This window comes from Hydra vulgaris, chromosome 03 (genome assembly GCF_038396675.1).
Source record: "Hydra vulgaris chromosome 03, alternate assembly HydraT2T_AEP".
Lineage (NCBI taxonomy): Eukaryota > Metazoa > Cnidaria > Hydrozoa > Anthoathecata > Hydridae > Hydra > Hydra vulgaris.
In genome coordinates, this window is record NC_088922.1 from 60,545,001 (window position 1) to 60,569,326 (window position 24,326).

The window sequence follows — 24,326 nt, forward strand, 5'->3', positions numbered from 1 at the left end:
TTTTTTTAAATATTATGTATAACTTTTTTATGTATAACTTTATTATGTATAACTATTTATATTTATTACCTATATTTGAGTGTATATTAGTCTAATTTATCTTAAAACAGGATATTTGCACTTTAACAAGCAAAAAACTTAAATGAGATGGTTTCGAATCAACCTTTAAAGATTTCTATATTTATAAGCAAAAATCAATTAAGAGAGGATTTACATCCTGGTACAAATGCTAATGAAAATACTTGTGAATACTCGGGCTTCTGGGTCTTTCCAAAGTAATAAATTATTTGCATTTAATTTAAAAGTTTATAATATTTAAAAAGTACAATAGTATATTTGATGAATTATGTTTCTTAATGGTTTTCATAAATTCTCTAAGGGCGTCTCTTATTTAGGTTGAAGTAGATGGCTCTAAAAAACAATTTGAAAAAAAGAATGAAGGGTCGATTCCGTTTAAATGTACATACACAAACAATTCTGATCAATAAGGAAAAAATCAATTTTACTCTTCCATCGAATCATCACTCTGGTTTTTTCAAACAGCATTTTTTATAGTGCATTTATTTAGGTACAATACAAAACAATAGACTAAGATAATCATTTATTTTGTTATTTATTATAAAACTTGTTTTTTTTTAAATAGGTTAAGGCGAATCATCAAAAACCATTACCAATACAGATCGACCAAAAAATCAGACAAACGAAACCTCTCCCATGGATGATGCTATGTTTTAGCGTTAAATGATTGACACACCATTACATAAAAACAAATTTGGACTACTGCAATAGTTTTTAGATAAAGATTTGAGTGAAATTAAATTTGAACAGGTTACCTCAATTGAGGAATTAGTAAAGTTCGAGACCCGACTTTTAAGAAAAATTGAAAAGAACATTCGATGCTACTGGAATTGTTTGTAAAAATACGAAAGCGTATTGTTATACGATTTTAGATTTTATATTGACGGAAGAGGCGATTAATCGAAATTAAATATTATGTATGGTACCATGTGCCAAGCGTCTTTTATTAGCTTATTTTTAATGATTTGGTTTTTTATTTCTTTGTTTATTTTTTCTTCATAGTATTATTGTATATTAATTTACCTTAAAAAACAAAAATAAAACAACAAAATTGTCGTAAATATAATGTAGTATATATAAAAAAAGGTTTACATGTTTAAAGTTATTAACGTGTCTAACAAAACCTACGTAATTTTGGTTTATCATTAAACCGTGCTGAACAGCTGTTAGTTCAGGCATAAGTTTGGAAAACTTATGCCTGAACTAACTAAAGGCATTAAATAAAGTTTCCGTTTGGAAACTTTATTTAATGCCATAAGTCCGTTTTAAACTATAAAAAACACGAATTTAAAACCTCTTAAAACACGAGTTTAAAACCTCAAAAACACGTATTTAAAACATAAAAAAACTCGTCTTTGAAACCTTAGAAAACCCGTGTAAAACTCCAGTTAAACTTCCCGTGAAATCCACGTGTTTTTGGTTTACGCCTGGATCGTAACAAACACGTGTTTATACGGGTTTTAATTCCGAGATTAAAACCAGATGTGCCGTCTGGGTTGTATGCAAAAAACTTGAAAAGCTGCATTGAGAAAAGATTTCCTCTTTGTCATACTGGAAACTTATTGAGTGCTGCAGCAAACTACTTAAGTTCTGCTTTAAAGGGACTTCACTTGAAGCTCTTCAAAAAATTTCAAACAACAAAAGAATAGTTAGCCTCAAGGTTAAGGATATTGTTGAGTACCAAGCTGTTGCCAGAGTCTTTTCAGCAGATTTGTCCCCTAATTCAAAACTGAAGCGCAAGTTAAACGTCAGACTTGAAACACAAGTGCCAACATCTGAACCGAATCCTATTTTGAGCGAAATGTGCCAGTATGAATATCTCCCTGATGCCAAAAAAGACTTTCCGATTCTTGATTGGTGGAAACTGCATTCAAATACATTGCCAGAACTCTTTTCATTACTTGACAAATTTTAGCTATTTCAGCAAGTTCAACTAAATCAGAGAGAGTTTTTAGCTCAGGTAGAAGTGTCGTCCGATCATCCAGACACAACTTACACCCAGAAAAAGTAGAACAAATCATCTTAATCAGAGAAAACATTTTCTTGTTGGAAAGGTTTGGCAAAAAAATTCTGAATTAATATTTGAAAAAGTTGTTTACATTTGACAAATGTCATTTGTGTCTATTTGTCAAAACCATGTTTACATTTTTTTTTAACTTGGATTTTAATAAATTTGTTTTCAAAAATTGTTAAATTTCTCGTCTCGTCTCGTCTCGTTCTCGGTCTCACGAGAAGTACTAACTTCTCGTCTCGGTCTCGTCTCGGTTTGAAAAAACCTACTCTCGCTCATGGTTAACAAAATGTATAAATAAACATTTGCATGGCAAGGGTAAAAAGATGACTTTTATTAGACTTATCATTAAGCTTAGTATTTTACCATTTTTTTTTATCATTACGCTTAGTATTTTATCATTAAGCACTTAGTATTTTTTTACATTTATAAACAGTTATTTTAATATAAAGTAAAACCAAATGTAAAAAGCAAAAAAAGTATAGCACAATTTAAAACCTCAAAGTGAACACAAAAAATAAAATGGCTCAGATAAAAAATTTAAATAAAAAAATTAATAAAAGTTTTATAAAAAATAAAATAATAAAAAAATTAATGGTTTAACTAATTAATCAATTTGTTAATAGTTATTTGTTTATCAACAGGAGACCAGGACTTAGACTATTATTATTAATAATTATTGTTTTTTAAGTTAATATTACTCCGTATCAAAAGCAGAAGTATCAAAAGAAGAAGTATCAAAAGCAGATGTATCAAAAACAGGAGTATCAAAAACAGAAAAAATCAAACCAGGCAGCTTGTTCGCAAAAACAAAAACAAAAAAAGAGAATAATATTTTAGTATTTTATTATAGTAAGAAATTTTTACTTCAGTTTTATTTTAAATTTGTTATAAGAAATCAATTTTTTGATCATTAAGTTTAGTATTCCATAATTTGGGTCGTCAATATGCAATAGGGAATATGTTGGCCGTTTATGTATGTCTTGGGTTGAATATTGTTTTGATTTGAAAATATGGTAAACATGATTTATTTTGTTATAACGGTATCAAATATTAGAGGTATTGTATCAATTTTGTACATAAAAATAAGTATTTGATCAATATTTAGTTGAGAAGCATTGTATGTTTAGTTTACTAAATAGTATGTTTAGTTTATTAAACAGATCATTTAAAGGCGTTAAAGAATTTACCTTTGAAATATTACGTATGACGTATTTTTGTCTACTGAGAAGTTTTTTTCAACTTGGTTGCTTTGGTGCTGCACCAAGCGATATTTCCATAATAAGATAGCAGTGTATTATGTGTTATTTAAACGGTTCTGCTTTAACCCAGTGGGAACGGTGCGCTTTTTAAACATTTTGTGGATGTTTTGTTTTAGGTTTAAACCAAATAAAAACGTCTAGAGATCGTTTAAATAACACTCAGTGCCCACTGGGAATAACTGTTTGGCTTCATGTAATTTATGTATTTATACAAACAATACACCAATATTTTTTGATAGTCTATTTCCTATTATACACATGAATACTTGCCAAAAAAAATTTTCGCCGAGAATTACGACTAGGAACGCGCTAAAGTGCACTCTTTTTATGTCAGAGTTATCAATTCACAGATTGAGAAGATTTAAAGGAATATTTTTTTTTATCGCCTAGTCTATAAAAAAGAGTGTTAGGTTTTACCTATATTTAAGGATAGTTAATTTGACTTTGAGTAATATTTGTGTGTAAGGAACACATTATTTTAAAAAAATATGATTTTGTTATTAGAGTAAAACAAGTTTGTATCATTAGTGAATAAAATTGAAGTTAAAATATAAAAAAACTTAAGTAAATTGTGTATAAAAACAAGGAAAAAGAGTGGTCCAAGTATTGATTTTTTAGGAACACCGCATGTGATTGTCATAAGACATGTACCAGAAGAAATCTGCGCGTGTTCTGATGCGCTTTTTACGAAAACCGTGCATTACTTTAAATAGCTAATTGTTTTAAATTGTCAAATTTAAATATTTTTGTTATCAAAATAATTAGTTTTAATTGAAATGCCATCAAATCAAGATAAGAAACGAGAAGATTTTTTTCATTTTTTTGTTGAAAATTCTGGTGTATCAAAGAAAACAAAAAGAGTTGCAGATTGAGAACAGCCCAGAGCGTTGTAAAAAAGAAAAAGTTTTCTCGTCGTAATAAAAAGCAAGAAAAATGTTGCGATTCGTTGTATAAAGCTGCTTTATAAAAATCAAATGCCAAAAAATCTTGTTTGATTATTGATGATGAAACTTATTGTACCGCATATTTTCTCCAGGATATCAATATTATTCAACTATTAATAGTGAGATGTTGAAAATATAAATGCATTGGAACGCAAAAATTTGCTCAAAACTTCTTACCTTGGTAAGCAAATTGTAAATGTGGTGAAATAAACTCTTGCTTTGTGACTCCGGGAACAATTAATACCTAAATATACGTCAAAGAACGCCTCAAGAAGCATATTTTGTCGTTTTTAAGATCTAATACGGTTAATCTTAATCGGGTGTTCTGGCTTGGGAACAAAAAATAGATTTCGTTGAAAAACACTCAATTTACAAAATTTCTGATATACGCCCAATCAAAAGATATTGGGCTATTGTCAAAGGAAAACTAAGATTCAATATAAAAAAAATGCTAAAAACATTTAGACTTCAAAAATAAATGGATTAGAACTACCAAGAAAGTCCAGCCGAAGACCGTGCAAAAAATGATGTACAGTGTAAAACGCAATGTGCATGCTTTCTCTCGTACACAACTTCACAAACTTACTTAAGTGAAATTTAATAATATTAATATATGTACTTTCAAAAAACATATAATATTCAATATCAAAATAGTTTAATGGATATCCTTTAAAATTTCCGTGCAGGTTTTTTCTGGTACATGTCTTATATTTTGATTTCCCTTCATCATACGATGTATACTTTTTTCTATTTGTTGAGTTTCTTTCAAAACTGAAAGAAGATTGTACTGATATTATCGTCAGAACCTTTTACACTTCGGTAATTAATTGCTCAGCAATGGTAACATATTGCTCTGAAAAGCGTTTATTTTCTTACCTAAAGAAATTAAAAAACGAACAGAGAACCTCAATTGATCAAGAAAGGTAATACTCACCTAGCTTGCTGTGTATTGAATCTGATGTGATGAGAGAAATAAAGTTTGACAACATTTTTTCTGATTTTGCAAGACGAAAATCAAGAAAGAAGTTATTCTTAACTTTTAGGTGAATTAAAATTTTGCAGTTACTTTTACATTGACTTGTTTATTAAAATAACTTATTAATATAATGTCATTAAGGTAGAAAAGTTTTATTTGTTAAACTTAAAATTATGTCTTGTCGGTGTAATTCATTTGCTCTCGCAACATGGTAATCTAAGCCACTCACGTCTGAGGCTGACTTAGATTACCTTAATTCGTCCCGGGTAATGGATAGAAAAGTGTTAGGCTCCGCAAACTGGATAGAAAAGTGTCCACAAAGTTAAAAGAATGCTGTATTGGGTTTCTCACATGATCGTTTTGGGACACACCTAAATGTTACTAAAAAAGTGACCGAATTGGAATTAGAAAATCATATAATTGCTAGAGGTGCAGAAGTTCTAGCTAAGATATGGCAGGAATAGAAAGTATATTGAGCTTGTTAATTATTTTTTCAAGTAAATATACAGAATCTTTCCAACTACCACCAATACCAGATTATAACTCAGCGAGGATTGCAAATCAGATAAAATATACTACAATAATTATTATTTACGATGTAAAGTTTTATGCTTTAAAATATTGTAAACCTTGGCAACGGTCATAGAAAAAATACTTTCCTATTCTTTTATTACCAGGTTAAGATCTGATGTTTCATGCTACTAAGATATATATAACAAAATAACTATATATATATATATCTATCTATATATATCTATCTATCTATATATATATATATATATATATATATATATATATATATATATATATATATATATATATATATATATATATATATATATATATATATATATATATATATATATGGTCGTTTTGCTATGGAATTTTGTTGTTATTTCTGTAATACTTTGCTTTATTTACAATGTTTTAACTAAAGTATATATTCTGTTATAAAAAAATTTAGGTGTCTGCCACATAATCTTTTTCAATGAAATTTAACATGAACATAGAAAATATGTTTATAAACCGGGCCCTTTAGATTTAAAACAAACCTAACACACCTTCGATATTCATTTTATATCTGATTAATAAATAAGTTTTTCAGATGAGTAAATTCAATATTAGCAGTGATAACTTCAAAAAATAACAACACGAAAATAAATTTTAACTAGTCTTCTTTTTACAGAGCATCTATAAATTCATGTAAAAATTTATAGAGCATCTATAAATTCATGTAAAAATTTATAGAGCATCTATAAATTCATGTAAAAGTTTTTTGGTAAACTCAAGATTAATAAAAATAAAAGAACATATTTTTAAATAGATTTTATTTATTTTAATGTAAAATATGAATCACAAAGTTTTCAGTCTTAAAATAATAATAAAATACAAACTATAAATAAAGTTAAAACAGCCGTGGAGTAGTGGTTAGAGTTCTAGCTCAAAAGCAAAAGTGTTGCGACGGCATTGTTATAGAAGGAGACGCGAAACCTGGTTAAATCCTCCTATGCGGTGCTCTGTGATAAGACCAACAAATAGATCTTCTTGGAGATCGTAAAATAAGAGCGAAAGGTCTTCTCCATTAGATCATAAAAGACTGCAAAAGTTGTTGTTATAATTTTTCCTAACCTTAGCAATTAGTAAGGAGAGAGGCGTGAACTTCTTGCTTAAAGGCACTTCCGCAGTGCTCTGTAAAAAGACTGTTAGGACTTTTTAGAGCACCTTTAAAACCATAAAATAATTCAGCTTTTTGTTGAAGATTTTATTAGCAATAAGACGCTAACATTATTGGGGATTTTTCGAACTTTAAACAAAAACATTACTAGATGAAAAGATATCTCTGCCCCAACGTACACATATTTTCAATCGTAAAAGATAAATAAAAGTTTCAGTTGCTAAGAAGGCGGCGGGCGGAAGTAAATATATAATAAAGGAGGTCTAAAAATTAAAAATACGCGATTAATGGACGTTCACTTATTTCAATTTTTTCAATCATTTCAGTTATTTCAACCACAAATGCGTTGATGTATATAGTTGTTGTGATATGCGATAAATACAAAAAAGTAAACAAAAGATTGCATAACAAATACTGAATTTAGCATTTTAAAAAAAGTACCACCAGTTTCATAAATTTTTAAAAAAAGATTAAATACTGGAAATAAATTATTCAGTTTTGTCTATTATCTGTTTCCTTCGGGTGATACTTAAAGATGCTTTAGAGACCCGCATTTTACTCGGTTGGTATTGAAAAATGCATTTAAATGCTTTTAAAACGCTTTTATAATATCAATATGAAATTAAAATAAATTATTTATTACTAGTATTTTTAAATTATTTAAAAAAATATCGATTTTAAAAAATCCGTATATTAACTATTTATATAACAATTTTTTAAATAGAGTAAAATTACACGTCGATGCATGTTTAAAAACATTTTATTCAGAAATTTAACCTAAACGCGCATATTAGACTAAAAGTGAGAAGAAACGTATCCATACTGAAAAATTAAAATTTAAAGAAGAAAATAAGTATGGTAAAGCAAATTTTTATTTTAAAAAAAGTCTTCTACGACGATGATGCTATTGATGCTTACAGTGATCAAATAACGCATTATAATAATAATCGCGCTAAATACTCTCACAGGAAAGGAAGAAATGAATATAGAAATAGAAGTTGGGATTCTAGAATAATAGAAGAAATGCAAAGGAATGACCGAAAGTACATAAGAAGCGAGCGAAGTACACATGTTCGAATTCCTGTTGAAATTTCTTATAAAAAATACAATAAAGCACATAAAAGTAAAAGTACAAACGTTTTGAAACATTGTAATGAAAAAGATATACTCCCGCCCAGAAAAAATATGTGGCTTTACGATGAGCTTGCTTTCGAAAAAGTACCGTCATCAAAGTTTACCGACCTTTCAATAAACCACGGCAACTACTCCCCCGTGGATCGTAGGTTAATCTCTTCAAGTAATGATGATAGTTATATTCGTTCCGGTGTTTCAAAAAATTATGTTGTTAATAGCAACCGTTCTTTAAAAAACTATTACTATGATAAAGATGATTCTTTCAATGAAAAATTTAGTACTAATGGAAATGCGAGAAACTCATTCAACCAAAATAATTTCTTAAATCTTCCAAAACCACCAGATGAAAGTTTAGGTAACAAACTAAATTCGTCTTTTCAGAGTACAGATAAAATAAACACTACTGAGTACAACTTCATGAATAAAGGTAATGAAGACAAAAGAAGAACGGAAATCAATACTCTGGAGGCAGATGATTTTGTTGATAACAAAATAAAACATAGCAGCCGGAAGGATAGAAACGAAACCTCCAAGCATTTTTACAAAGAATCACTTACAAATAATAACTCCACACATCGTATCAAACATTACAACACAAATGTCGAACCAGGTAGCTTTAATTTTAGAAATGAAAATAATGCACAAAAACAAAGTTTATCCCTTGACAACAAAAGTTTATCTCTTGACAACAAAAATCTAATGAGTCAAGAAAAATGTTATAATAATGAAGACGTTGATCGAGATTTTTTTTATTCCAAAAATTTTAATACAGTATCAAGTGATAGTCGTCAGAATGACAGACTTCAACAAAATTGCAGTAAAGACGATAACTTTCGGTACGACAGTCAACAATTCGATAACAGCCAAAACGACAACCTTCAGTATAGTAGCCGTTCCCAAGACAATCAATGGAATGAATATCAGATAGAAAGTTCAGAAAGTATTTCAAATATTTTGTTTAATCAAAACAAAAAGCAATTAAATGAAAATATTCATGACGTCAATGAAAAACAAGACGACTTGATGTATTCAGTTGTATCTAAACCTACTTCAGTGTACAAATCAAAAAGAAATAGCTCTTTAAACAAATCTCAAAATAAAACTGAAGAAGAAAAAATCAACAAAAACGAAATTTCGAATGCTAATATTTATCAGGATTTTAATGAAGAAAAGAAAAAAAATGTGCAGCCACGAAAATATAATGTAACGTGGCAAAATACGCCAGGCTATGATTCTGAAAGAAAACAATCTTTAGAAACAATTTCGGAGAAATCTTTTCAAAATCAAAATCCTGAAAACGAAAAAAGTCCTAAAAGATTTGTTTCAAATATACCAGGAAACTCAATAGATGATAACCTGGATGCAGACGAAAACGCGTTGCACTTGAGACGCATATATGGAAATGAAAGTATACCATACAGTTTAAGCAGAAGTGATGAAAATTCAATTTATATTTCGAAAACATCAATTGATAAAGACGGTTCCACAACGAACAATAATGAGTTAAATCAAAAGGTGCCGAACAGTTATCAAGAGAATAAGAAGATATCAGATGAAAATGAAGTTTCAAAAAAACTATCCAAAAATAGTTCTGGAGAAGAGAAAAAAACTTCAAGAAAAAGTTCTATCAGTGCTTTTTTTAATTTTTCAAAACCACGTGATTCTAAAGATGCTACTTCAAATGGTAATGAATCATATGATTCAAAAGGCTCCATTTCTAAAAACAGTAAACGGAGTTCAAAGAGCTCAATTTTTAGCCGTAAAAAATCCCACGACTCAAAAAGTTCAGTTTCAAATGACGAAAACTTACCAGATTGGAAAAATCAAAGTTTTAATGGAAATAAATCAGGTGATTCCGAAAGTTCAACTTTTATTGGTAATAAATTAAGAGAAGAAGGTGGAACGGCAAATTCATCCACTGATGATCAATCAGAACATGGTATTTATAACAATGATAACTAAATAATAACCTATTTTAATAATATTTTTCTGCTACTTACAACAGTTTAAAATATTTTGACTAATGAGTCTTGCTTCAAATTTAAAGATAAAGTTAAAATCGTTATTGCAAGTTAATAACAATTTTTTATTTAGAGAACTCTATTGATAGCAATGACGAGTGTCCAGAAGGTAGAGTGCTTCGAAACGGGAGAAGAGAAAGTTATAGAGATCTTGCAAATCGAATAAAAGAAAATACAGTATACCCCACACCGACATTTTCTCGTTTTGAGGTGGTTATTTTTCATCTATTTTTACTTGTTTATAAAAATAAATAATAAAAGCAATGAAAATATTTATATAACTAACAACAACAATATTTTTATTATTTTTATGTTTTGTTATATTTTTATTATATAATGTTGTGTTATACTACAGGTTTTGCCAAACACAGAACTCTCTTTATGTAAACTAAAGCCAGACCATCCTCCGATGTTTATAAATCGAAGTTGCGAACAAGGTATTTTTGTTGGCGATCAAGGAATTCAGAAAGATGCGGTCAAATCTGGCGCTTATGCAGCAATTTACTGCAAAAACTGCAAACAATTTGTTAATAAAGAATGTGGCCCTGATTGTAAAGGTCTTGATTATCAGGACTCGGTTGGTAAAAGACAATAAAACGAAAATAAAAAGCAAAAATAAAAAACTATATACATTTTAACTAGAAATCAATTTATTTGTGGTATTCTTTACTATAAGTTGTAATAAACAATTTATTTTTAAGATGATAAATTTATTATAGTTATTGGTAAAGTCTAATATTCAGTAATTTATCTAACTTGGTTTTGTATACTATTTATATGGTGTGTTTATTTGTAAAGGTGTTTGTATATTTTCAGTATGCAGTTATCATATTTGTTTTTATATAACATTTTTTGCTAGTTTTATGGTTTTTATTTAGTCTTTTTGCTTAAACAAAAGTATATTTTCTTGGGTAAAAAAACAGCCTTTTATGTACCTTACATTGTTATTGTACACATTGTTATAAAAAGTTTTAACAACACAATTTTAAATAATGCATAAAATTATGAATATATATACATATATTGAATAAATTTATAAATCTTCTTTCAAGATAATTCATAAAAGCTATATAAGCTTTACAAAAAATGTTTCAATTGGCAAGGCATGTTAAAAAAATGAAGTTAAAACATTATGACGTGTAATCTTTGGCCTGATTGGCAGGGAAATAAATCCATTGGTTTGATGACACTTGTTTTAATCCAATAAAGTGATGCAAGATTTTGAGTACTATTGGTTAAAATTCTACAATGTTTTAATATACATTACTTATACTACTTAATTTACATTAAAATGTTTCTATATGGATTTTAGTTGCAAAAAATAACGCATGCGCAGATATCAATATTTTTTTTAAATGAAGCTTTAATTTTATTCTTTATTATATAAATAAAAATAATTTAAAATGTCAATTATTTTATAAATAATATATAAGAAAGGAAAAATAAATTTTAAAATGGTGAATATAAATATAAAAATAATATAAAAATAATACGAACGTTTTTCATTTACCTTTTGAAATAACTTTACCGTTTAGAATTTCTTTATCGCTAAAAATTACTTTTTTTTATCACATGAATTTAAATTCTCATTAGAAGACCATAAACTCTTAAGTGACACATAAAATAAAATGACGGAAAAAGAGTTTATGCAATAATACACTACAATAGGAAGTGAATCCTCTTGAATTCGCAAATGTTGATTTATAATAAGTGTTAAAACTTCGTACATATATTCATTATCACAATTATATTGGCTCAAAAACAAAAATGTTAACAATAAGACCGTTAGTCTAATACAGCATACAGGCTAAAGTTGTTGCAATACCATGCACTGTGAAATATGGATGACATATGATATGGCAGAGATTAATACAGGTTTAGCGATGAAAATATCCTAGAAAAATTGTTTAGAATTTCCGGTAACTTTTGAAAGGTGTTTGTTTTGTAAAAGTTTTACTTTTTAATAATTTTATTTATTTTTAAGTTATAGGTACTTGCTCCTTCGCGTCGTCGTTAAAAAAAAAGTACAAATTATAATGCTACATTATAACTTGTAATAGTTTTTTAAAACTATTGTATCTGCTACACAAAATTGCTAGTATAATGCATGTAAACTTTGAAAGTTATAAAAAGTAGAATATATAAATAAGAATCCAATAGTTTAAATAATAGTAACTTAATAAAGTATAAGTTTACTCAAAATTTAGCACTAAATATTTATTTTTATCAAATTTGATTTACCTTATTATTTATACAAATATTCGCTATGAAAGTAAAAAAAAAAGGTTCAGTGCCTTAATTGCGGTTATAAACATGCGGTACCTGTGATTAATTATGCAGATCGCATAATTAAAAGATAAGTTATATATGTTTGATTATATTATTTATTTGAGTTTAAAAGTTTCTTTACTTTGAAATCTACAAATAAATAGATGTTAAGAAATACATTATGTCAAAGCTTGATTTTACATTGATCGTAGTCTTATCAGAGTAATAAAATAATATAACTTTGGAATATCTTGGTTGAACTTAAAATTTCATACTTTCCATAATTAACATTTTAAGACACTATTTATAGAATTTATGACTCTTTTCAATACGTATATTATGTATGCGTACATATAAATTAAATGTTTGTCATATAATGTTTGTTATATAATGTTTGTCATATAATGTTTGTTACATATAAATTAAATGTATGCGTACATATAAATTAAATGTCAAGGTTCTGATAATATGTTTGAATTTTTCGAGCTTTTTAATGACATCATTCAGTTGCATCATTTTTTATCATTTTTCAGTTACATAGTTTATGTAGTTAGCACTTACTAATTGCTTAAAAAAATATTATCTTAAGTAAATAATATTAACTGCTGTTAAAAGTTTAACAAAAAACAAATATTATGTTGTAGTTAAAAATTAAAAAAATTATTATTTCTTTGCTCAATTAATTTCACTCATTAATTTTATAAAAATAAATTTTCTATTATATTGAGATGATTAAATTTATCTTAAGATTATCTTAGTTTAAGAAATATTTACGTGCGTCAATAAAGTAAATTACACTTCATACAAGTAAATATTGTTTATGTTAAGTAATCCGAAAAGTAAATTATTTTTTACAGTAATGTATATTTTTTGTAACAAATTTTATCATTTAAACTTTCAATTGGCATTTATTCGAATTTTATTCTGTTTACGACTAAATTAAGTATTTTCTAAACTATCGACATGGCCCGTTGAAATAGAGGCTTGATAAACTAGAGTCGAATTAGGAATTAAAGTACCATTACGTGAAATAAGTTTTTGAAATTATATTCATCATTTTGAAAGTATTTCACTGTATATCACTCCAAATATCTCAGATATTTATACCCCGAATATATTTTATTTCTAGTTTTACAAACTTAATGGAAACTTTAATCTATGTGGAGATTAAAACTGAACAAATAAAAATTAATTAAGTTATTTTTATTTTATATATAAACAAAAAAACTGTTTAAATAAAAATATATTTATACAAAACAAATAGACTGACGCGCGCGAGCAAACGCGCACGTGCATTAGATATATTTGCGAAGGTTCGGTGGGTTTTTTTTTTAATGATTGAAAAAGCTAACTTCAAGGCATGGAGGAAACTCCAAACATATATGTTCATGCTTATGTCAAACAAGAATGCTTTGCAAAAAATTGCGACGATTAGAACTTGGGGAAAAAAACTAAAAATTTGGGTTTCCTTAGCCCTTAACGTGGGAGCAACAAGTTTATAAAATACTTTATAAAATATTTTCTTTACTATTTTTATCTCAATTTAAATTCACTAGCAAATTACAAATTTCATGCAATATTCCCTTATCTTTTGAAAAATATGACTATATAAAGTTTTAACCCCTTTCCAACCCCAATTTAAAAGGGCTGTAAATTTTGCAGGTTCATAAAAACCATTAACTGAGAGAATATTGCATGAAATTTGAAATTTGTATATGAGTATACATTAAAATAAAAATAGTAAAAAAAGTATTCTATAAACTCGTTGTTTCTACGAGTTAGGGAAGCCCAAAAATTTTTTTTTCTTTCCAAGCTCTGATCGTTGCAGTTTTCTGCGTAAATATTAAAACATAAATGTTTGGAGTTTGCACCATCTCAAGTTAAAGTCTCGGTATTTTTATGAATTTAGCCGGCTAGTCGGGTATTTGACACAATTCAGTCGGGTAAATTTTAGTTTCGAAGACCTTTTTTTTTTTTTACGCATCAGTCGATACTTGTTAAGGATTTACCCTTCCCCCCTCATTTTAACATGTGATAACTAAAAATCTGGACAAAGTTTGTGTAAATATAAAAATACAAAGGAAAAATTTATATAATTGCAATCACTTCTATTTTGTTGTTAATTAAATTCTTAAAATGTATTATTAAAAAATGATTTATTTAGGAATAACTAAAAATGAAAAAAAAACTTATAACCAAGACTCCCTTAGAAAACGAGTGTACGCATTTTTGGATTTGCATCCGGATGACAGTAAAAGCTTTATTGTAAATCATTTTCGATTGGAGAACATACCAAAATCTACTATTTATAATATACCTAAAAGAAAGGGGAACAATATAGGACCAGAAAGAAAAGTCGGAAGTGGTCGCAAAGTAATAAAGATACCTGCAAAAGAGATAAAGCGCCTTAAAAAATCGATTGATCAAAAGGATGGTATTTCACAGCGTGGTCTTGCAAAACAATTTCACGTATCACAACCGTACATATGCAAAATTTTTCACCAAAAAACGTGCATTCGTTATATATATATATATATATATATATATATATATATATATATATATATATATATATATATATATATATATATATATGTATATATATATATATATATATAAATATATATATGTATATAAATATATATATATATATATATATATATATATATATATATATATATATATATATATATATATATATATATATATAACAAAATTAAATTTTAAAAGGTAGCAAAGTTAAATCTTTTATATATATATATATATATATATATATATATATATATATACACATACATAAAAACAGATATATACATATATATATATCATATGTTAATATATTATTAACCTATGATATGTCATAGGTTAATAATATATAATGAATATATAAATAATTCATAAACATTGGTAAATACTTAAATACGTAAGTATTCTTTGTTTAATCTAAATATATAAATAACATTGAATAAAATCAGGAATGCAAGTTTGCGAATAAAATTTGTTTCCATTTTTTTAATTTTTTATTTATCGTTTTTAATCAAATAAACTAAAAATAAATTTGAAAAAATATATTAGTAGAAGAAAAATGTCTGATGTTACCCCATTACAATAAAATACTGATGGCATAAAAATGAAAACAAATTGATATGCTGTTATTATTGATAAAGTGTTAATGCTGCTAGGCATTTTAGTTGTTTTTCTATGCTATATGGAAAGCTCAATATAAATCACATGTCTTCACGAAGGATATAATTTTTATGACGTCAGTATTCTTTTTGTGGAATAAAACTCATATCATAAATGGATTTTTGTTTCGATACTATAGTCTATAAAAACATGAGGGAAAAATATTCATTGTTTTTAATGCTTTATATTTTCCTTAAGATTTATTATAACTTTATAACATATCATTATAATTTTGATATAATAAATCATTCATAGAGACTAAGAATTAAAATGTAAATTTCACGTCTCTATGTCATTATTTGACTTCAGAAGCTCATTTGAATAACTTTATTCTAAAATTTTTTAAGAAGCAGCATATTATGTTGGATTCTTATAACTGCAGCACGTGTAGCAATTTTAAGGTCTCCATAGGACACTTTCAGAGACCTTACAAATTGGATCATGGAGTAGGAGCAGGGTCAAATTAAGCTATCTTGGTGTCCTAGACACAAACCGACATGGCTGCCTCAAATCGGTGGTATGCCCAAAATAAGGCAAAATCTAAAAAAGAAAAACAAATATGCTTTTACTATTTTTGTCTTTATAAAGTCTATAAAAAGATATTTATGTATTAAAACTTATTTTGTAATCATAATGACAGACACAAGTTTTTGAAATTTTTTAACTGATGAGAAAGTCAGAAAGAGCACTGATTTACATTTTCAAGTTTTTTTTTTTTTTAATTTACATCTGGCATCGTTTGTGAGCTCATCATCAAAGTTAATTTTGCCAACAAGTCTACCTCAATCACCAGCAAAAATAGGAAATCAAGTCTTTCTTGTTTCATTGTTGAGCTATTGGATTCTTTTGTACTTTTTAACTGAAAAAAAAAGTGCACAGTTGAACAGTTGTAACCATTAAAGTTAAAAATATGTGCAAGGTAATTTGGAAATACATTTAGAAAAGCACAATTGACGTTGTCTCTAAATATTAGTTTGTATAACTTTGTATGACTGAACATGCTTTTTTTTTCAGATTTCAATGCGCAAAACTTGAGGCAAATATTTGAGTGAAATTGTTATAGTTCAGTATATAAACTGTTGTTCATATCTTCAGGATAAGCATTTATTAGTCCTTCAAAACATTGAAGTTTGCGATACATTGAATAAAAAAGAAAATCAATATATACATGTCCTCGTCTACTTATCTCTGTCTCAAGCTTGTCAACATTGGCATTGAAAGGAAATATGTGAAACTTTTCTCTGGCATTCAGAGATACCTTAGGGGCATCAGCATCAACAACTTCTGTCTTTCGTTTACGATTACGGGTCAAAGTTGACTTATAATCCACATTTGGTGTTATTTATTTTGCAGTTTCTTGAAAGCTTTCAAATTCATTCTAAGATTTATTCAAGTGATCTGATAGTGAAGAATACAAATTAGCACACGCTTTTAAGTTTACGGCTTATTCAGTAGAGATTGGCTGACCCGGTAAAAATGTCGTAACACTTCTTCCAATAAACAAACATAAAAGCTATTTCCAATTTCTGCTTCTCTTCTGGTTTCCCTCTTCTGAGACTGGTCTTCTAGTAAACATACATACAATTTTATAATCTAAGAATGAGACTTTAGAATAGCTTTGCAACAGCATATGCTTCTCATCTCGTATCGGAAAGAGACTTTATCACCATTTTATTCAAAAGGCATCCTTTTAGAATCTTTCCTCTGTTGGTTGAAGCTGAGAAAAAAGTATAGATCTGTTGCACTTAATAAAAGAAGTTTATCGTCTCTAAACAAGAGTCAATGGCACTTCTGTCTATTAGATTTAGTTAATGGGCTGCACAATGAATGTATATAACAAACTTATGGAACCCATAGACAAAAAAAAATTCTCAAACAAAGAAGTTCACAGATCCTGTGGGCGATAATATAATGAACCACTCTCTCCTGTACTGCTCACGATTTGCTTTTGCGTCATAGAAAAGTTTTTAGAGAACATTATCTTATTATATTTCCTTCAGAATAAATACGGCAAGATTTACCAAAGTGACCATAATGATGCTGACAGTTAGTTAGCCCACGTTCAACCCAGTAAGCCACATCATTTGCGGGAAAGTCAATCCATAGTACTAAATCAATTACTTTATTTATTTTATCAACTTCATCTGTATCACCTTCATTGTTATTAACTTTATCTTTGTCATCATCTTCAGCAGACTGACGTTGGTCACAACAAATATCATTTTTAAGCACTTATTCAGTGAGTGAATTTGAAGAACAGCTTTTAGGAGACTTATCAAGAGAGTTGATGGTGTCCCTAAAATCTTGTTCTACCTGTTGCTTACCAGAAACTAAATAATTCGTTAATTGTCTGCTCTTAGCTTTTACAACAGAAACAGTATGCAGACTGAAACTTAAAAAAGCAGTATGAAAAGATGTAAATGAAAAATGATAAAATTAATAGGCTTATAAGTAGGTGTGCTAAGGTATCATTTTGGGATTATTCCTAATTGCATTTTTTTAAGGGATATATATATATATATATTATATATATATATATATATATATATATATATATATATATATATATATATATTTCATATATCATATATCATATATATATATATATATATATATATATATATATATATATATATATATATATATATATATATATATATATATATATGCTAAGATCATACCTATTTTTAAATCTGGCGATGATACAAATATGTCTAATTATAGACCTATTTCTGTCTTACCATGTTTCTCAAAACTGTTAGAACGAATTATGAATGATAGACCTAATTGTTATTTAATTGAGAGCAATATAATGTATAATAAACAATTTGAGTTCGAAAAGAATCACTCAACGGATCACGTGGTAGTCTAATAAGTTATATATCCAATGGTTTCAATAATGATTGCTATACATTAGGAGTTTTTATTAATTTGTCAAAAACATTTGACACTGTTAACCATGATATTCTTATAAAAAAACTAGAACTTTATGGAATACTGAACAACAACTTGCTATGGTATAAAAAGTTATCTGTCAAACAGAAAACAATACATAATATATGCAGCAAATGAAACAGAAAAACATATTATAACTTGCGGTGTTCCTGAGGGATCAATCTTAGGCCCGCCATTATTCCTACTTTAGACATCAACACTCCACCCCTTTCCCCACCCCATCATTCCTCCTAAAAATAAAAAATAAATTTTTTTATATGATATGCTTTGTAAATATGATAAATAATACTTGTTTACCAACAAGTAATAAGTTTATATAAAAAATAAACAAAGGACAATCAGATTTTTATAATTTGCATATATTTACAGCAATTAGTTGGGTAAAACAAAACATAGATATTTCTAAAGATTACATGGTTTTCATCTTGATTACATAATACATTACTAAGTAGATAAATTATTTAGATATCTTGCGGCAGATTTTAAACCAGCGAAATGATCTTCTTGATTATATAATACATTACTAAGTAGATAAACTATTTAGATATCTTGCGGCAGATTTTAATCCAGCAAAATGATCAATACCTTTCGCATTGATTTCTTTTAGAAAAATATTTTTAAACTGAAGAGCGTACAAGTGTTCCTGTCAACATTTAGACCTGTAGCAATTTTTTACTCTTTAAAAGGATCTTTTTCCAATATAATATGTAACAACAGAAGAAAATTAGTATTTGGAAATGTTGACTCAAGTTTCTTTAATCGAATAACCAAAAGTAAATCTAAATGATTTGGTTTTCTGGTTTCACCGGCACCAATTTTAATTGAAGTGAGAACGAAACTCTTTATAATCAGATGTTGATTTGAAAAGTAAATGTCTGATTTGTTTGGACAGATTTATAAAACTTCTTAGGCATGCAATGTTACTGCAACAGAAATCATTTCTGGAAGACGAAGGAGGAATCTGAAATAGAGAAAATTAAACCTTGCCTTTGCCTTTCAAGCTTAGCAAAAATTTGATACACGATGACATTAATTTCATCGATCATTTTTCTTCTCCAAGTGAAGTGAAGTTTGGTGCCTCAATAGACGTCAATTCGTTGTGTCAACATTCGAGCAAACTTTTTGGCTTCTGGTCAGTAAAATAGCTTCTTTTACATTGCCTTTTTTGTCAAGTTCGTTAAAACTTGTTCTTAACTCTTGAAAGAAAATAAACAAAGAGATAAACAGTTTATTCTCAATTCAGTCGTATTTTTTTAGAAGTATTCTATCTTCTACTACAGTGTTCGGGTGATGCGTTTATCTAAACAAATATATAAAATTTATTGACCACTGCTAATTTAAAAATTATTATATATATTCTGATAATTTTACTTTGTAATTAGAATAACCTTTTTAAATAACAGAACACGCATTTAAACTTTCAGACCATTTAGCCTGTGAGAGACTTTTTGATTCTTGATGCGGGCTTGCAATCCAGGGATTTATTTTTATTTTAAATTACGATCTGTTTTTTTTATTTTAATGTCTTTTATTTTAATGTAGTTCTTTATTTTTATTTTCTTTATTTTTTTTTTTTTTTTGAGTTCTTAATTTTCATTTAACTACTTTTTTTGTTTCTTAACATCTTACAATTGCCATTTTTTTAAATGTTGTTTTTTATATGATACGGATATTTAGCAGCGTTTCTAATGAGTTTGGTGATAAGGCTAACTTATACCTTCTACTTGCCCCATTGATATATTTTTTAAATATTTTTGTATGTTGTAAATATTTTTAAACGACAAAATAAATTAACTAAACTAAACTAAACAGTGTAGACCTCAGACATAATGGAAGCATTATCATATTACGGTAATCAATAATGTTGATGGTGTGCAACTTTAATGCCTTTTTTTCCAAATTAAGCATATCAGCTGCCCATTGACCTCTCTTCAGAATAAGTTATAAAAAACTTTCCACTGGTTTTCCATCAGACATAATATACCAAGCATCCAAAGGGGATTAAGTAATGATTGAATATTATTTGTCAACTGTAGAATGAAAATTGCCAAGTCAAAAAATGTTAAAAAAAATGTTTATAATGATTTTCAACTACCAATTATTTATAAATGTAAATTGCCAAGTACCTGGCTGAACTTTACGCAAACGATAACTGATATGTAGCAAGTGGTGCATTTACCATGGTTGACGTGAGTGTTAATTGAGTGTTAGTTCCTGAATCCGGCCCATTTTTAGATAAGCATGTAAACACATGCTTATTTAGAAATGGCTCGTATTCAGCCAGTCTGAATTCAACCCATAAGTTTTAAAGTGCTGAAAAAGACAGGTTATAAAGAGTACATAATCATCCAACTGTAAAACTGTTGGACTATTATGTTAGGCTAATTGTTCACTGATTACCTTATAAGCAACTTTCCAGAGGCAAAATCTACTTTCGCTTGCAAGAGAACTCTAATTAGTAAACACTATTAATCTTAGTAGAATATAGCAGTTATATATCGAGTTCTCTCCTTTTTTTTAAAATAATTTTGGAAAAAAAAATAATCGCTTTTTTAAAGCGCTTTATAAAGTTCCTGCATTTTCAGGGAATTTGGATCTTGAAAAATTAGCGTTAACATTTCTTTCTTGCTGATTTATTGCAATGAACTCAATGAATCCATTATGTTAATGTATTCAGTCCATAGAGTTAGCAGAAAATACTTTGACGTACTATGCTAATTTTTTGCTAAGAAAACTAGTTTAAAGTCGCTGATTATTAGAATCTAAAGTCAACCTTCATAATGAAATTTATTTTTAATCAACGAATCCGGAGAGTAGTTGCTACGTGGACGAAAGCCCACCGACTCTCGTGATAATGCAACTAATTTTTTTTTTTTTTTTTGCGAAAAATGTTGGTAACTTTTGTAAGGACGTAACAACATTTTGGTCTGTTATGGACCGTTCCCTCTTTTGAAAAAAACCGCAAAGCATTTTGGTCTTTGTATTCACCGAAAATAAACAAATAAGTGTTAAAGTTTTTTTAAATTAACACTCAAGTAATTTAATTTAAAAAGACTTTTCAAAATGATTTCAAACTGTAAAACATCTTGTGATGAACTAATAAATCATTCTATTGAGGAAAATTTTACTGTCGAGTCAACAAAATACCGCGGTGGCATAACTTGCTGTGTTCCATTATGCAACAATAAATCGCTTTAAAACAAAAACTTGTCATTTTATATTATCCCAAAGGAAAGTAATTTGAGAAAAAAGTGTATGTCTTTAATTAGTAGGAAAAACTTTGTTCCTTCTATTTATCATCGGGTTTGTTCAGTCCGCTTTACAGGAGGAAAAAAGATTTATATGAACAATTGTCCATCTTTACTGCCAAAACAAGTTAAAGACAAAATCAAAAAACCAAGAATCACAGTAAATAGTTCTATTGGATATTAAAAAAAAAATAAACGAAATTGAAAATGAAAAAAATGATAATAATTTTTCATTTAAAGAAACAGAGCCTGAAAAGTTAAAAAAGAAATCATTATCCTAAAGGACATATTGAACATTATAAAAACAAAAAAAGAAAGAAATTAAAAATATTATTATAAACCAAAATCACACTATCAATCAATTAAAATTTACAGTGGACAGATTTAAACATAATCAAGCACACTTTAAATGTTATACTGGACTTGAATCATACCATCTATTTAAAGTTCTACTAAAATATATAGAACCTGCTGGAAGGAAACTTATTTATTGGGGGTCAAATACAAACATTGAAAAAACAACAGATTTTAATTACAAGAAAAAGGGAAGAGAGCGTACAATGAGTTCAAAGTCTGAACTATTTTTAGTTTTAAAAAGATTTCGACTTGGCCTTTTGGTTGAAGACATGGCACTGCGTTTTGAGATATCCTCAAGTCATGTTAGTAGAATCATAGTGACATGGACTGATTTTTTGCATTCTCAAATGCAAAAAATCATAATAGTGCGTATGCTACCAATAATGCAAAAAATAATGCGTATGCTACCAATTTGGGCAACAAACTTTAAAAGAAACAATGCTAAATGTTTTAAGGAAAAATACGAATCAACAAAGGTAAACATAAAATACAGGAAGAGGATTAATCGGAGTGAAGCCATAACTTTTGTTTCTGATTTATATTGTGGTCTTTTTTCGGCAAACAAATTACTAAAGATTGTGGCATATACAACCTGCTTGAACCAGGAGACAGAGTAATGATAGAGATTTTGATATTACTGATGATTTGACAGAAAACGTTTCATTAAATATACCTCCATTTCTAAATGGAAAAACTCAACTCAGTCTAGAAGATGAGAATGAAACTAGAAAAATTGCTGCTGTTCGTATTCATGTAGAAAGAGCAATAAAGCGAATAAAAATATTTTAAAAACACCATTTAAGTTGTCTTTGGCGTCAGAAATTAATAAAACTTGGATAGTTTGTTGTTATTTAACAAACTTTTTGCCACAGCTTGTTTCAGATAAATAAAACATTTGTAAAAAATTTAAAATTTTTTTATCTAAACTGCAAATACATTTTCTTGCATAAACTCAAAGAAAACTTAGTTAAATTGGGTAAAGTAGTTTTTTCCCATTGTTTTTTGAGAAATTTAATACTCTCAATAAAAACATCTTTTTCAGTGTAAACTATAAAATCTAACTCTTTGATCTCTAATAATGCCATAACACCTTGACATTGATAAAAAAAAACATGATTTTGTTTAAGCATTATTTTGCCATCAATAGCAAAAAAAAAATGTTTTATCTAAGCAAGCTTCAGCTATTGTTAAATCTTTTTTTGAATAAGGACATTTGATTTCAATAGCACTTATTTTTTCATTTACTGATACAATTCCATCAGGGCTTGTACCGAGTCAAGGCCATTTGGGCTTAATGATAAATCTGCATCTCGTTACTGATACATTTTTTATATTTTCATATTACTTTATCGCTGTGTTTTCATTTATTTTACCCCAATTACAAGCTTTGTTGCAAAAGTTATTTTTATTGTTTTTCAAAATTCTATTCAGATGCAGAAAATATACTTTTTTGTCTATTAATAACAAAACCAAAATTGGAAGATATCAAGCGTTTTTTTTTCCTTTAAGCCATAAACTTATAGATTGTGATAAAGTAGCTCTTTCCAAAGTCTTTATTCTCTCTTTTGATAGAACTAAATATTTTGAAATAAACATTAATTGAGTTTCATCAAATTTAAATGAATCACTGAATTCTACTTCAAATCCATTAATTATGCTATCAACAAGGTTCAATATAATATTAGAATTTAAATCGAGTTCTTTTACTTTTTACTGATAGTCAGATATTGATGTTTCATAATAAGACGTGGAATGATAATTTTTTTCATTTTGAAAGATTTGCAAATGGTATTCCTTCTCCCAGATTATATACACTATCAGACAGTTTTTTAATTTTCTCATCGCTTGGATTATGTGCAAAAATTGGAGTTGCACAAAAGTTTCTATTTCCTGATACAAAAGTATTTTTCGTGTAGTTCGTAGACACAAAAGTATATTTCGTGAGTTGTTTAAATCCTTTTCTAAATCACTCTTTTCAAAAGAAACTTTAGAAAGCTTAATTGGCTCTGAATTTTTTTCCTTCAGCAGGAACATGCCATTGCTGTAACACTTCAGTGCATGTTTTATCAAATGGTACAGAGTTTAAACTTAAATGCTTATATTCATTTAATTGAAATAATACTGCAGCAACATGCTTGCAACATCCTCTCATACCAGCTTTACAATTACATTTAGCATACAAAACGTCTCCTTCTTTTTGACAAAGATGTA

The 24,326-nt window shown here is 27.8% G+C and overlaps 2 protein-coding genes and 1 long non-coding RNA gene across 7 annotated transcripts in view; 2 read left to right on the forward strand and 1 right to left on the reverse strand.

The window, feature by feature from the left end:
- LOC136078314 (uncharacterized) overlaps nucleotides 1–1,129 on the forward strand; it is a 2,113-nt gene extending 984 nt beyond the window's left edge. The window contains exons 4-6 of the long non-coding RNA XR_010637714.1: nucleotides 111–275; nucleotides 396–568; nucleotides 644–1,129. This is a non-coding gene — a long non-coding RNA (uncharacterized LOC136078314). The remainder of the gene's footprint in view (nucleotides 1–110; nucleotides 276–395; nucleotides 569–643) is intronic.
- Nucleotides 1–11,915, reverse strand: part of LOC100208807 (ras-related and estrogen-regulated growth inhibitor) — a 70,651-nt gene extending 58,736 nt beyond the window's left edge. For all 5 annotated transcript variants that reach the window (XM_065793880.1, XM_065793882.1, XM_065793876.1 and 2 more), the window contains exon 1: nucleotides 11,612–11,915. The gene's annotated coding sequence lies outside the window, so the exon portion shown is untranslated. The remainder of the gene's footprint in view (nucleotides 1–11,611) is intronic.
- Nucleotides 7,626–10,959, forward strand: LOC101240853 (putative uncharacterized protein DDB_G0282133). The gene is made up of 3 exons (XM_065793873.1): nucleotides 7,626–10,019; nucleotides 10,175–10,311; nucleotides 10,457–10,959. Exons 1-3 carry the CDS (start codon nucleotides 7,802–7,804, stop codon nucleotides 10,694–10,696), a joined length of 2,595 nt encoding a protein of 864 aa, XP_065649945.1. The 5' UTR covers nucleotides 7,626–7,801; the 3' UTR covers nucleotides 10,697–10,959.
- Nucleotides 11,916–24,326: the final 12,411 nt, after the last annotated feature.